General features: G+C 46.2%; 1 protein-coding gene across 1 annotated transcript in view; it reads left to right on the forward strand.

Moving 5' to 3' along the window:
• The window catches only part of ppil6 (peptidylprolyl isomerase (cyclophilin)-like 6), a 54,335-nt gene continuing 40,620 nt past the window's right edge, over window positions 1-13,715 (forward strand). The window contains exon 1 of the mRNA XM_038798776.1: window positions 1-109. Coding sequence (XP_038654704.1) covers window positions 2-109 — 108 coding nt within the window. The 5' untranslated portion in view covers window position 1. The remainder of the gene's footprint in view (window positions 110-13,715) is intronic.

Consider the following 13,715-nt stretch of genomic DNA (forward strand, 5'->3'; position numbering starts at 1 on the left):
TATGTTTACAATTTCTCCCTTCAGCATGGCTCCGACTCCGTGTTTACTGCTCGAAGTAGTCGGTTGCATTACAGATCCAGCATTTTGCCAAGTAAAATGTGAAGCAGAGGTGATTAAAATGGTTTTGCTTTCTTTCTGTTACGTAAAGGTCGGTTTGTTTTAAAGGACAGGGTACTAATGAATACAGAGATTCCTGACAGCAGAGTGAATCCGTTGCAAGATGTTCTCTGGTTTTACTTTAGATAAAGGGTAAATATTTAAACTGTAAAAGTGTTAGCATATATATACCAAGCGAATTACTTTCTAAAATTGTTAATATAAAAGTGCAGCGACTAGTTTTGAGTTATTTGAATGTGAGCATTGCACTTGCAGCATTTATTGTCCATCCCTAATTGCCCTTTAGTAGGTGATGGTGATTTACCTTCTTGACTCGCTACAGTCTATATGATGTAAGTACCCTTAGGAAGGGAGTTCCTGCAATAACGAAGGAATGGTGATATAGTTCTGAACCAGGGTAGTATGTGGCTTGGAAGGGAACTTACTGGTGCCGGTATTCCCATGCGGATGTTGCCTTGTCCTTCTGGGTGATAGTGGTCATGGGTTTGGAAATTGCTGTTGCAGGAGCCTTGGTGAGTTGCTCAATGCATCTTGTGGTCAATACACACCGCTGCCACGGTGGGGCAGGGGTGGAGTGAGTGAATGTTTGAGGTGATGGGGTGCCAATCAAGTGGGCTGCTTTATCTTAGATGGTGATGAGCTTCTTTAGTTTTGTTGGAGCTGTTGTCATGCAGGAAAGTGGAGAGCATTCCATCTGGACTTGTGTGGCACGGTGACACGGTGGTGGACAAATTATTGGAACTAATTCTGAGAGACAGGGTAAACTGTCACTTAGAAAGGCACGGATTGATCAGGGGTTTTGGTGGGTGAAGATTGTGTCTTACTATCGTCATCAAATTTTTTGAGGAAGTAAGAAAGGAAAATATATGAGGGATGTCATCTGCATTTGACAAGACCCCACATGGCAGACCGGTCACAAAAGTGATACTTCATGTGATGCACTGAAAGATGATGAGTTGTATTCAAAATTGGCTCAGTGACAGGAAACGAAGGTTAATGGTAAATTTATGTATACGTTAATTTTTGCCAGCCAGCCATTATGTTACTCCCTGTACTCTGAGCTTCTATTTTCCGCAGTAACCTTTGATTTGACACCTGATGCCTTCTGGAAATCCAAGTACAGCACGTCTGCAGTCTCCCCTTTATCCGCAGCACACTTCACCCCTTCAAAAGAACTCCAATAAATTGGTTAGACATGACTTCCCTTTCGTAAAATCATGCTGACTCTTCCCAATTACCTTGAATTTGTTGAAATGCTGAGCTCTTCCCTCCTGAATGATTGATTTGAACACCCTCCCCATGTCAGATGTCAAACTCACTGACCTAGAGTTCCTTTTTTCTGCCTTCCCACCCCTTGAAAAGAGGGGTTATATTTGCTTCTTTCCAGTCTGAGTGGAAGGGACTGTGGCAAATGGAATTCAATCCAGAGGAGTGTGAGGCGATGCAATTGGGGAGGAGAAACAAAGCTAGAGAAGTCACAATAAGAATTCAGACAGAGGAAGAGGAGGAAGGCAGTGCTGGGTCCCTGCGGCCATCTCCCTGCAAAACAGGTATACCGCTTTGGATACTGTTGGGGGAAATGGCTCACCAGGGGAAGCCATCAGTAGCCAGGTTCATGGCACCGTGGCTGGATCTGCTGCGCAGGAGGGCAGGAAAAAACGAGTGGTAGAGCTATAGTGATAGGGGATTCGATTATAAGGGGGGTAGACAGGCGTTTCTGCGGACGCAAACAAGACTCCAGGAAGGTATGTTGCCTCCCGGGTGTAAGGGTCCTGGATGTCTCAGAGCGACTGCAGGACATTCCAAAGGGAGAGGGTGAACAGCCAGTTGTCGTGGTGCATCTCGGCACCAACAATATAGGTGAAAAAACAGGATGAGGTCCTACATGTTGAATTTAGGGAGTTAGGAGATAAACTAAAAAGTAGGACCTTAAAGGTAGTAATCTCGGGATTGCTACCAGTGCCATGTGCTAGTCAGAGTAGGAATGACAGGATAGACAGGATGAATGCGTGGCTTGAGAGATGCTGCAGGAGGGAGGGATTCAGATTTTTGGGACATTCGTACCGGTTCTGGGAGAGGTGCGACCATTACAAATCAGACAGCCTCCACCACCTGGGCAGGACTGGAACCAATGTCCTCGGGGAGGGGGGGGGGGGGGGGGGGGGGGGGGGGTTTGCTAGCGCTATTCGTTAGGGTTTAAACTAATGTGGCAGGGGGATGGGAACCAATGCAGGAAGTCAGAAGGTAGTAAAGAGGGGATAGAAACAAATGTTAGTACGGAGAAAGGTGGAAGGCAGAGAAACAGATGGAACTGCCTAGTATGGCCGGGGGGTGGAAACCAGAGCAGTAGGTCAGTGGGAGAAATAACAGAGAGAACTACAGACTAAGGCCAGTAAGATTAAGAGGAAGAGCAGGCAGAGAGTGGTTGTTCAACGCAGCAGGGTTGGTGGGCTGAAGTGCATTAGTTTCAATGCGAGGAATATTTCAGTTAAGACAGATGAACTTAGAGTTTGGATTGGTACGTGGAATAATATTTTTTAAATTTAGAGTACCCAATTAATTTTTTTTCAATTAAGGGGCAACTTAACATGGCCAATCCACCTATCTTGCACATCTTTTGGGTTGTGGGGGCAAAACCCATGTAAACATGGGGAGAATGTGCAAACTCCACACAGACAGTGACCCAGAGCCGGGATTGAACCTGGGACCTCGGTGCCGTGAGGCCGCAGTGCTAACCCACTGCGCCACCGTGCTGCCCCTTGTACGTGGAATTATGATGTTGCTATTACAGAAACTTGGTTGAAAGAGGGACAGGATTGGCAACTAAACATTCCAGGATTTAGATGCTTCAGGCAGGATAGACGGGGATGCAAAAGGGATGGAGGAGTTGCATTCTTGGTTAAGGAGAATATCACAGCTGTGCTTGGAGCGTTCAGGCAGCGAGGCAATCTGGGTAGAGCTCAGGAATAGGAAGGGTGCTATCACAATGTTGGGGGTTTACTACAGACCTCCTAACAACCAGCGGGAGATAGAGCAGCAGATATGCAGAGCAGCAGCTATGCAGATAGATCTTGGAAAGATGCATAAACAATAGGGTTGTTGTGGTGGGTGCTTTTAACTTTCCCTATATTGACTGGGGCACACTTACTGCTAGAGCCATGGATGGAGCAGAGTTTGTAAGGAGAATCCAGGAGAGTTTCTTGAAATGATATGTAAATAGCCTCTCGGGAAGGGGCCATATTAGACCTGGTGCTGGGGAATAAGCCTGGGTCAGGAACAGTGATCATAATTCTGCAAGTTTTAAACTGTTTATGGAGAAGGACAAGAGTGGTCCTCAGGTGAAGGTGTTAGACTGGGGAAGACTAATTACTACAGCATTTGGCAGGATCTGGAGAGTGTTGACTGGGCGAGGCCGTTTCTGGGAAAATCAACATTCGGCATGTGGGAGGCTTTCATATGTCAGTTGATTAAAATTCAGGACCGACATGTACCTGTGAAGATGAAAGATAAGGGTGGCAAGTATAGGAACCCTGGATAATGAGGGATATTATGAACCTTGTCAAAAAGAAAAAGGAAGCACTTGTAAGGTCTAAAAGGCTTAGGACAGATGAAGCCCTTGAAGAAGATAAAATAAAGTAGGAAGGAACTTAAGGTAGGAGTTGGGAAGGCTAAAAGGGGTCATGAAATGTCATTGGCAAACAAATTCAGGAAAATCCTAAGGTGTTTTATACATATGTAAAGAGCAAGAGGTTAGCTAGAGAAAGGGTTGGTCCATTCAAGCATATTGTAAAGGCTATGGCCGCGATTCTCCGATGCCGCGTGGCATCGGGAAAGCCGTCGTGAACTCGGCCGAGTTTCACGACGGCGTCGGAGGCCGCTCCTCGCACCCTATTCTCTCTCTTCCCCCCCCCCCCCCCCCCAGGGGGCTAGGAGTGGCGTTGCGAGAAACACGGCCGCCGGGCCTTGACGCTTGTGTCAAAGGGCCGCACCGGGAATGACGCAATGGCGGCGCCTAAGTGACGTCAGCCGTGCATGCGCAGGTTGGCCGGCTCCAACCCGCGCATGCGCGGTTGCCATCTTCCCCTCCGCTGCCCCCGCAAGACATGGCGGCTTGATCTTGCGGGGGCAGCGGAGGGGAAAGAGTGCGTCTCTTAGAGACGCCGGCCCGACGATCGGTGGGCAACGATCGCGGGCCAGTCACCTCATGAGCACGCCCGTGGTGCTCGATCCTCCCTCCGCCCCCAACAGGCCCCACACTTACCTGTCGCGCGCTGTTCACGCCGGCAGTGACCAGGTGTGGTTGCCGCCTGCGTGAACCGGTTGGGTTCGTCAGGCTGCTCGGCCCATGCGGGCCGGAGAATCGCTGGTCGGCGAGCGGCGATTCTCCGAGCGGCGAGTCGAAAAACGCGACATGCCATTTTTGGGGGTGTGGGAGAATCGCGGGGGGTGCCAGGGCGGCATGTCGTGATTCGCCCGGCCCTCCCGCGATTCTCCCACCCGGCGTGGGGAGCGGAGAATCGCACCCTATATGTATGAAACCAGAGGAAATGGGAGAGATACTAAATGAATCCTTTGTCTCAGTATTCACCAAAGAGAAGGACTTGGTGGATGAGGAGTATAGTGTAGAGTGTGTAGATATTCTGACTCATGTTGATATTAATAAAGAGGAGGTGTTGGGCATCTTAAAAAGCATTAAAGTAGTTAAGTCCCCAGGGCCTGATGGGATCTACCCCAGAATACTGAGGGAGGCAAGGGAGGAAATTGCTGGGGCCTTGACAGTAATCTTTGTATCCTCATTAGCTACTGGTGAAGTTCCAGAGGACTGGAGAGCAGCCAATGTTGTTCCATTGTTTAAGAAGGGCAGTAGGGATAATCCAGGAAATTATAGGCCGGTGAGCCTTACGTCAACAGTAGGGAAATTATTGGAAAAGATTCTTAGAGACAGGATTTACGCACATTTGGAAACAAATGGACTTATTAGTGATGGACAGCATGGTTTTGTGAAGGAGAGATCGTGCATCACTAATTTGATCGAGTTTTTCGCCCCCACAACCCAAAAGATGTGCAGAATAGGTGGATTGGCCACGCTAAATTGCCCCTTAATTGGAAAAAGATATTTGGGTACACTAAATTTAAAAAAAATGTAGGAACAACTATCAGTTGATGGGATATCAGGAACTGTGGACAATAGGCCAGTGACTCTCTAGTAGCAACGATAATTACTTAATGGGTTATTCAGGGGCTGCTTCAGACAGACCCCGGCAGCTTGTCTGAGTTCTGTATATTCCGATTCTGCAGGCTTCTGCAGACTGTGGTTTTTAAAGTGCCCAATCTTTAATTTAAGATATCCAATTTAATCGGCCTTAAAACTAGGCCCTGATTATTACCTCAGATCTTTGTTGTTCGCAGTGTATATAAATGATATGGAAGAAAATGTAGCTGGCCTGATTAGTAAGTTCGCAAACGGCACAAAAATTGGTGGAGTTTCGGATAGTGAAGAGGATTGTCAGAGGATACAGCAGGATATAAACTGGTTGGAGTCTTGGGCAGAGAAATGGCAGATGGAGTTTAATCTGGACAAGTGTGAGGTAATGCACTTTGGAAGGTCCAACGCATCTAGGAATTACACAATAATTGGTAGAACTCTTGCGAGTACTGATGGGCAGAGAGATCTGGGCGTGCATGCCCACCGATCACTGAAAGTGGCAACACGTGGATAAGGTGGTCAAGAAGGCATGCGGCAATGCTGGCCTTCATCGGTCGAGGCATTGAATATAAAAATTGGCAAGTCATGTTGCAGCTGTGCTGGAACTTAGTTAGGCCTCATTTGGAATATTGTGCACAATTCTGGTCGCCGCACTACCAGAACGATGTGGATGCTTTGGAGAGGGTACAGAAGCGGTTTACTAGGATTGTGCCTGGCACGGAGGGCATGAGCTATGAGGAGAGGTTACATAAACTCACTGAATCCACATCCTTCTGGTAGTGCGGCGACCAGAATTGTACACAATAATCCAAATGAGGCCTGTACAGCTGCACCACGACTTGCCAATTTTTATTTTTACAGAACAATACAGCACAGGAACAGGCCCTTTGGCTGTCCAAGCCTGCGCCGACCATGGCACCTCCCTAAACTAAAACCGCCTGCACTAATGAAATCTGTATCCTTCCATTCCCACCCTATTCATATATTTGTCTAGATGTACCTTCAATGCAGCTATCGTACCTACTCCCACCACCTCCCCAGGCAGCACGTCCCATATATTTACCACCCTCTGTGTAAAAAACTGCCTCACACATCTGTTCTAAATTTTTCCCTGTGCACTTTAAACCTATGACCCCAGTACTTGACTATCCTCGCTTAGGAAAGAGCATCTGACTATCCACTCTGATCATGCCACTCATAATCTTGTAGACCTCTATCAGGTCTCCTCTCAACCTCTGTCGTTTCACTGAAACCCTTCTTGCGCAGGTGTGGTGCCCACTAATGCCATCTGCTATTGACCCCCATGACCCATCAAGCATGCGGCTCACAATGTTCTCTCCTTGTCCCCGCAAGAGAAGCTAGTCCATAATAAAGAGAGAAAGACTAGGATGGGATGCGGAGTACCAGAGATTCGAGTCCTCGCCCCCTCTGAGGCCCGGGCCCTGGAAATCATGGGGTTGCCCGAGGAGAGGACAATGACTGACAGCGAGGTTGGTCTGTGCCAGAGAGGTAAGGTCCACTGCCCCTTCCCTTTCACTGATCACATGTCCATTGCCTTAAAGGATCCCCATCTGATGAGGCAATGAGGTCAGGCCATCGCCCACCCCCACCCCACATCCACCCAAGAGAACACCTTGGGGGGTGGGGGTGAAACCACTGGCGAGACGTCACATTTATCACCTGCACCTTCCACCAGTGCAGAGACACCTCGGTGGGCGACATTAGTGGTCCATCTTCGGGACATTCTCTGGTGATCATCTGATGCACATCAGGTGGAGGCAAGTGCATTCAAGGGAGACAGCAGTTGGAGGTCTTGTCAAAGACCTTGGTCCTCCTGGCATGTCGGAAGCTCGCCACTGCCTGTCCTCCATCTTCCGGCTCCTCTTCAAACTCGTCCTCCTGCCCCTCCTGGCCAGACACTGCCAAATCACCTACCACCACTTCCAGTCTTCCTTGCTCAGAATATAAAAACAGACAGTAAAAGTTTTTACAAATATATAAAAACAAAAAAGAGTGGCTAAGGTAAATATTGGTCCTTTAGAGGATGAGAAGGGAGTTTTAATAATGGGAGATGAGGAAATGGCTGAGGACCTGAACAGGTTTTTTGGGTCGGTCTTCACAGTGGAAGACACAAATAACATACCAGTGACTGATAGAAATGAGGCTATGACACGTGAGGACCTTGAGAGGATTGTTATCACTCAGGAGGTAGTGATGGGCAAGCTAATGGGGCTAAAGGTAGACAAGTCTCCTGGCCCTGATGGAATGCACCCCAGAGTGCTGAAAGAGATGGCTCGGGAAATTGCAGATGCACTAGTGATCATTTACCAAAATTTACTAGACTCTGGAGTGATCCCAGTGGATTGGAAACTAGCAAATGTGATACCACTGTTTAAAAAAGGAGGTAGGCAGAGAGCGGGAAATTATAGGCCAGTAAGCTTAACTTCGGTAGTAGGGAAGATGCTGGAATCTATCATCAAGGAAGAAATAGCGAGCCATCTGGATAGAAATTGTCCCATTGGGCAGACGCAGCATGGGTTCATAAAGGGCAGGTCGTGCCTAACTAATTTAGTGGAATTTTATGAGGACATTACCAGTGCAGTAGATAACGGGGAGCCAATGGATGTGGTATATCTGGATTTCCAGAAAGCCTTTGACAAGGTGCCACACAAAAGGTTGCTGCATAAGATAAAGATGCATGGCATTAAGGGTAAAGTAGTAGCATGGATAGAGGATTGGTTAATTAATAGAAAGCAAAGAGTGGGGATTAATGGGTGTTTCTCTGGTTGGCAATCAGTAGCTAGTGGTGTCCCTCAGGGATCCGTGTTGGGTCCACAATTGTTCACAATTTACATAGATGATTTGGAGTTGGGGACCAAGGGCAATGTGTCCAAGTTTGCAGATGACACTAAGATGAGTGGTAAAGCGAAAAGTGCAGAGGATACTGGAAGTCTGCAGAGGGATTTGGATAGGTTAAGTGAATGGGCTAGGGTCTGGTAGATGGAATACAATGTTGACAAATGTGAGGTTATCCATTTTGGTAGGAATAACAGCAAACGGGATTATTATTTAAACAATAAAATATTAAAGCATGCTGCTGTGCAGAGAGACGTGGGTGTGCTGATGCATGAGTCACAGAAAGTTGGTTTACAGGTGCAACATGTGATTAAGAAGGCAAATGGAATTTTGTCCTTCATTGCTAGAGGGATGGAGTTTAAGACTAGGGATGTTTTGCTGCAATTGTATAAGGTGTTAGTGAGGCCACACCTGGAGTATTGTGTTCAGTTTTGGTCTCCTTACTTGAGAAAGAACGTACTGGCACTGGAGGGTGTGCAGAGGAGATTCACGAGGTTAATCCCAGAGCTGAAGGGGTTGGATTACGAGGAGAGGTTGAGTAGACTGGGACTGCACTCGTTGGAATTTAGAAGGATGAGGGGGGATCTTATAGAAACATATAAAATTATGAAGGGAATAGATAGGATAGATCTGGGCAGGTTGTTTCCACTGGCGGGTGAAAGCAGAACTAGGGGGCATAGCCTCAAAATAAGGGGAAGTAGATTTAGGACTGTTTAGGAGGAACTTCTTCACCCAAAGGGTTGTGAATCTATGGAATTCCTTGCCCAGTGAAGCAGTTGAGGCTCCTTCATTAAATGTTTTTAAGGTAAAGATAGATAGTTTTTTGAAGAATAAAGGGATTAAGGGTTATGGTGTTCGGGCCGGAAAGTGGAGCTGAGTCCACAAAAGATCAGCCATGATCTCATTGAATGGCGGAGCAGGCTCGAGGGGCCAGATGGCTTACTCCTGCTCCTAGGTCTTATGTTGTACACTCCCCCCACCCCCCAACCAAGTACAGCTGAGTTGCCAGTGGTGCCATGGACATGGGTGTGGCTGAATTCCCCAGATGGACCACCGTCCTCACCAGTATTCAGAGCTGGATGCACTTGGGGACTCCAACACTATCTGCCTGCTCCTTTATGACTATCAGGTATTCACCCATTCCTTCTCGCCTCTGAAATGCTGAACCTCACAGTTGTGTTGTGATGTTCAAGTTCTAAAACCTGGAGCCAATGCTGCTGCAACTGATGGCATTTCCTGCACAAATGGTTATCCAGGACAAGGGAAGCATCCCGGAGTTCCCACATGGAACAGGATGTACAATCTGGAGGCAGAAGTAGCACAGCCTTTTCTATATTTATTAGTAGACCTTGCTACTGCTAATAAACCTTACTGCTATTAGTAAAACATATTACTATTGCTAATCCTTACTAATGCTGTTAAATCCTACCAATACTTATCACACATTACTAGTAGTAATAAACCTTATTTAAGATAACTGAGCTGTCTGAAGACTGGTGCTAATTAGAAGGAGGTTGGGATGGATCTCTCGGAGCTTCTGGTTGAAGATGCTGGCTCCAGCATGATTGAGAATTTTAGTTGTCTACTTGTCCATTCATGACTGGATGTGACAGGATAATAGAGCTTTGATCTGATTGGTTGGCTGTGGAATCAGTTAATTATAATAATAATAATCTTTATTGTCACAAGTAGGCTTACATTAACACTGCAATGAAGTTACTGTGAAAATCCCCTAGTTGCCACACTCTGGTGCCTGTTTGGGTACACAGGGAGAATTCAGAATGTTCAAGTCACCTAACAAGTACACCTTTCGGGTCTTCTGGGAGGAAACCGGAGCACCCGGAGGAAACCCACGCAGACACGGGGAGAACGTACAGACTCCGCACAGACAGTGCTCCAAGCCGGGAATCGAACCTGGGACCCTGGCGCTGTGAAGCAACAGTGCTAACCACTGTACTATATTTATACCATGCTGCTTTCTCCTTGGCATGTATGTAGCCCTGTGTTGGAGCTTCATCATGTTGGCATCTCATGTTTAGGTAAGGTAATGCTGCCCTCTGGTTTGATGGTAATGGTAGAGTGGGGGAATATGCCAGGTCATGAAGCTGCAGATTGTGGTTGAAAACATTGCTACTGCTTCTGATGGCACACAGTGCTTTATGGGTGCTGAGATTTGAGCAGCAAAAATTGTGATCACCCTGACTCCTTTCACGCAGTGATAGCCTTTCAGACCAAGTTATGGGTTCAAACCCCACTCTAGTATTTGAGCACAATCTATCTGCAATCAGAAGGGCCCTGTTTTAAATGCTCAATGGTAAGTGAGCACACAGGATTTTGTATTAATAAGTATGGTTTGTAATGAATAGTAAAAAGCTGGCAGTAAGTTTCAAACTAATTCAACATCCAGGTCTTCCTGCTGTTCACAAACAACCTTAAGCTTTGTTCTTGCACTTTATGCATTGCCAGGTTGCCATCTGTCATCTGATGGGATAATAAAAAATTAATGAACTACAAGAGATTTATTTTTATGATCTGCTGAAAAATGTTGAGACAGTGATGTTGTACTGACAAGACAGAATGTAGAAAGGGAACTACTTCAATGGAAAATATTCTCATGAATAAACAATTTAAAAAGACTTGACAAGACCTTCCCACAAGGACAAACTGAATTGATTTCCTAATGAGATAGAAGTCAATATGAAGCCAGCCACATCAAAGGGCCTGATTGGAAAAGACCTAGTCAAGGGATAGTCAAGGCCACCTCCTGCTTGCTTTCATTATGTTGAATAGAAACCCGAGTTGAGGTCCTGACATTTGACCCTGGTACTGTTGGCATAAGCGAAGAGCTTACACTGCAGGATCTGAAACTCGCATAAAACTTTGTAAGACAGTGGAAAGTTAAGCCTGACATCCAGCTTCAGGAATGTAGCCAATCCTCAGTCAATAAAATAACATCTATTCTAAGATTTCATGACAGACTTCAGAAGGTTGTAATTAGCTGGTAGATATAGTGTGACAGATCTTACATGTACCACTTTCTCCTAAGAAACCAGGAAATGTCACCTTTTTAAAAATTAATTTATGGGATGTGGGCGTCGCTGGTTTGGCCAGCATTTATTGTCTATCCCTAGTTGCTTTTCAGAAGGTGGAGGTGAGCTGCCTTCTGGAACCGCTGCAGTCCTTGAGGTGTAGGTACACCCACTGTGCTGTTAGGGAAGGAGTTCCAGGATGTTGCCCCAGCAAGAGTGAAGGAATGGAGATATATTTCCAAGTCAGGGTGGTGTGTGGCTTGGAGAGGGACTTCCAGCTGGTGGGGTTCCCAGGTATCTGCTGCTCCTGTCCTTCTAGATGGTACTGGTCGTTGGTTTGGAAGGTGTTCTCGAAGGAACCTTGGTGAGATCCTGCAGTGCATCTTGTAGATCAGTGTTCTTCAAACTTTTTTGCCGGGGACCCATTTTTACCAACTGGCCAACTTCGGGAACCAAGCCAGCCGACCTTCATGACCCACGCCGGCCGACCTTCATGACCCACGCCGGCCGACTTGCGCGCCCCACATTTTCTCTTACCTTGTTTGCTGCTGACAAAAATGGAGGAAATGGTTTCAGGTCCCTTTGGCCCTCGTACACTCTCCTCCAATGGAACTTGTTGGATGAAGGTGAAGCCTTCTGCTGTTGGAAAGTATGGAGTCTCCACCTGTCCAAAGTTCTGAATTTTCTTCCTGTAAAATTTTACTTGTAAAACAAAATAAAAAATAAAATGAGTAAAATAAATGAAAAAATGAATAAAACCCCCCCCCCCCGAACTTGTAAAACAAAATGAATAAAATAAATGAAAAAAAAAATTAAATGAATAAAATAAATGAATAAAAATCACTACGGAACCTGTAAAACAAAAAGCTGCAACCGTTTAAAAAATAGCGGCAGCACTGCGCATGCGTGCTCGATTATCAAATGCGCATGCGCACCGATCATCGTGCGTGTATGTGCAAAGCGGGCAAATTTTTTTTTTAACATGTTCGCGGCCGCTTGCAGCCGGCGTTATGAAAAGCCAAGGATTTGCGCGATCGGGAGCACCACGGACAACGGCTCTGCGACCTTCCCGACACCCGCCCGTGACCCACCAACTTTGAAGAACACTGTTGCAGATGGTAATAATCTTTATTATTGTCACAAGGAGGCTTACATTAATGCTGCCACAAAGTTAATGTGAAAATCCCCTAGGCGCCTGTTCGTGTACATATGGCTGCCACTGTTTTTCAATGGTGGATGGTTTGAATGTTTATGGAAGGGGAAGCAATCAAGCCGGCTGCTTTGTCCTGGATGGTGTCGAGCTTCTTGAGTGTTGTTGGAGCTGCACTCATCCAGGCAAGTGGCGAGTATTCCCTTACGCTCCTGTCTTGTGTCTTGTAGATGGTTGACAGGCTTTGGGGTTCAGGCAGTGAGTTAATTGCCACAGGATTCCTAGCCTTCGACCTGCCCTGGTAGCCACAGTATTAATATGGCTAGTCCAGTTCAGTTTTTGATCAATGGTAACCCCCAGGATGTTGATTGTGAGGGATTCAGTGATGGTAATGCCATTGAATGTCAAGGGGTGGTGGTTAGATCCTCTCTTGTAGGAGATGGTCATTGCCTGGCACTTCTGTGGCAAGAATGTAACTTTTTAGTCGGAAATGGGCAATTGGCTAAGATTAAAAGCAAAGGTCCATCAATTGGGGACAATTACTCTTTGACAGACTGGTTACTTATGAAATGTTTGCTTAATTTCTGAAATGCAGGAACATCAAGAGAAAAGGAACTGACAATTCTTGATAAATAGTCTCCAACAAAAACAAAGCTAATATTTGTGCATTGCCACATAATGATATCCTTGGAGACTGCTAAATTATTTAAAATATTGTCAACGCCATTTTGACCCCAAATATGCTGCAAGTGCAACTTGCGCAAGGAATAATGGAGAGAAGGAGAGGTGACAATGATAGTGTTAACTATGATGGAAATATAAGAACATAAGAACTAGGAGCAGGAGTAGGCCATCTGCCCCCTCGAGCCTGCTCCGCCATTCAATAAGTTTATGGCTGATCTTTTTATGGACTCAGCTCCACTTACCCGCCCGCTCACCATAACACAGAGTTCTGAGGATTATCAGTCTGGAGAGGATTACTGACATGGAGTGAGACCACAAAGAGATTAAAACACAATGCAAATTTTAAATTTCAGGCACTGGGGTTGAGAGTCTGTTAAACTACATGTGTAATGATGTGAAGATGCCGGCGTTGGACTGGTGTGGGCACAGTAAGAAGTCTTACAACACCAGGTTAAAGTCCAACAGGTTTGTTTCAAACACTAGCTTTCGGAGCACAGCTCCTTCCTCAGGTGAATGAGATGAAGGAGCTGCGCTCCGAAAGCTGGTGAGTCTAAACAAACCTGTTGGCCTTTAACCTGGTGTTGTGAGACTTACTGTACATGAGTAATGGGTGGGGAGGACTTGATGTGGGATACGACACTGACAGCAGAAGTAACAGCAGGAAATTCTGAAA

The sequence above is a fragment of the Scyliorhinus canicula genome, chromosome 6 (assembly GCF_902713615.1).
Source record: "Scyliorhinus canicula chromosome 6, sScyCan1.1, whole genome shotgun sequence".
Taxonomy (NCBI): domain Eukaryota; kingdom Metazoa; phylum Chordata; class Chondrichthyes; order Carcharhiniformes; family Scyliorhinidae; genus Scyliorhinus; species Scyliorhinus canicula.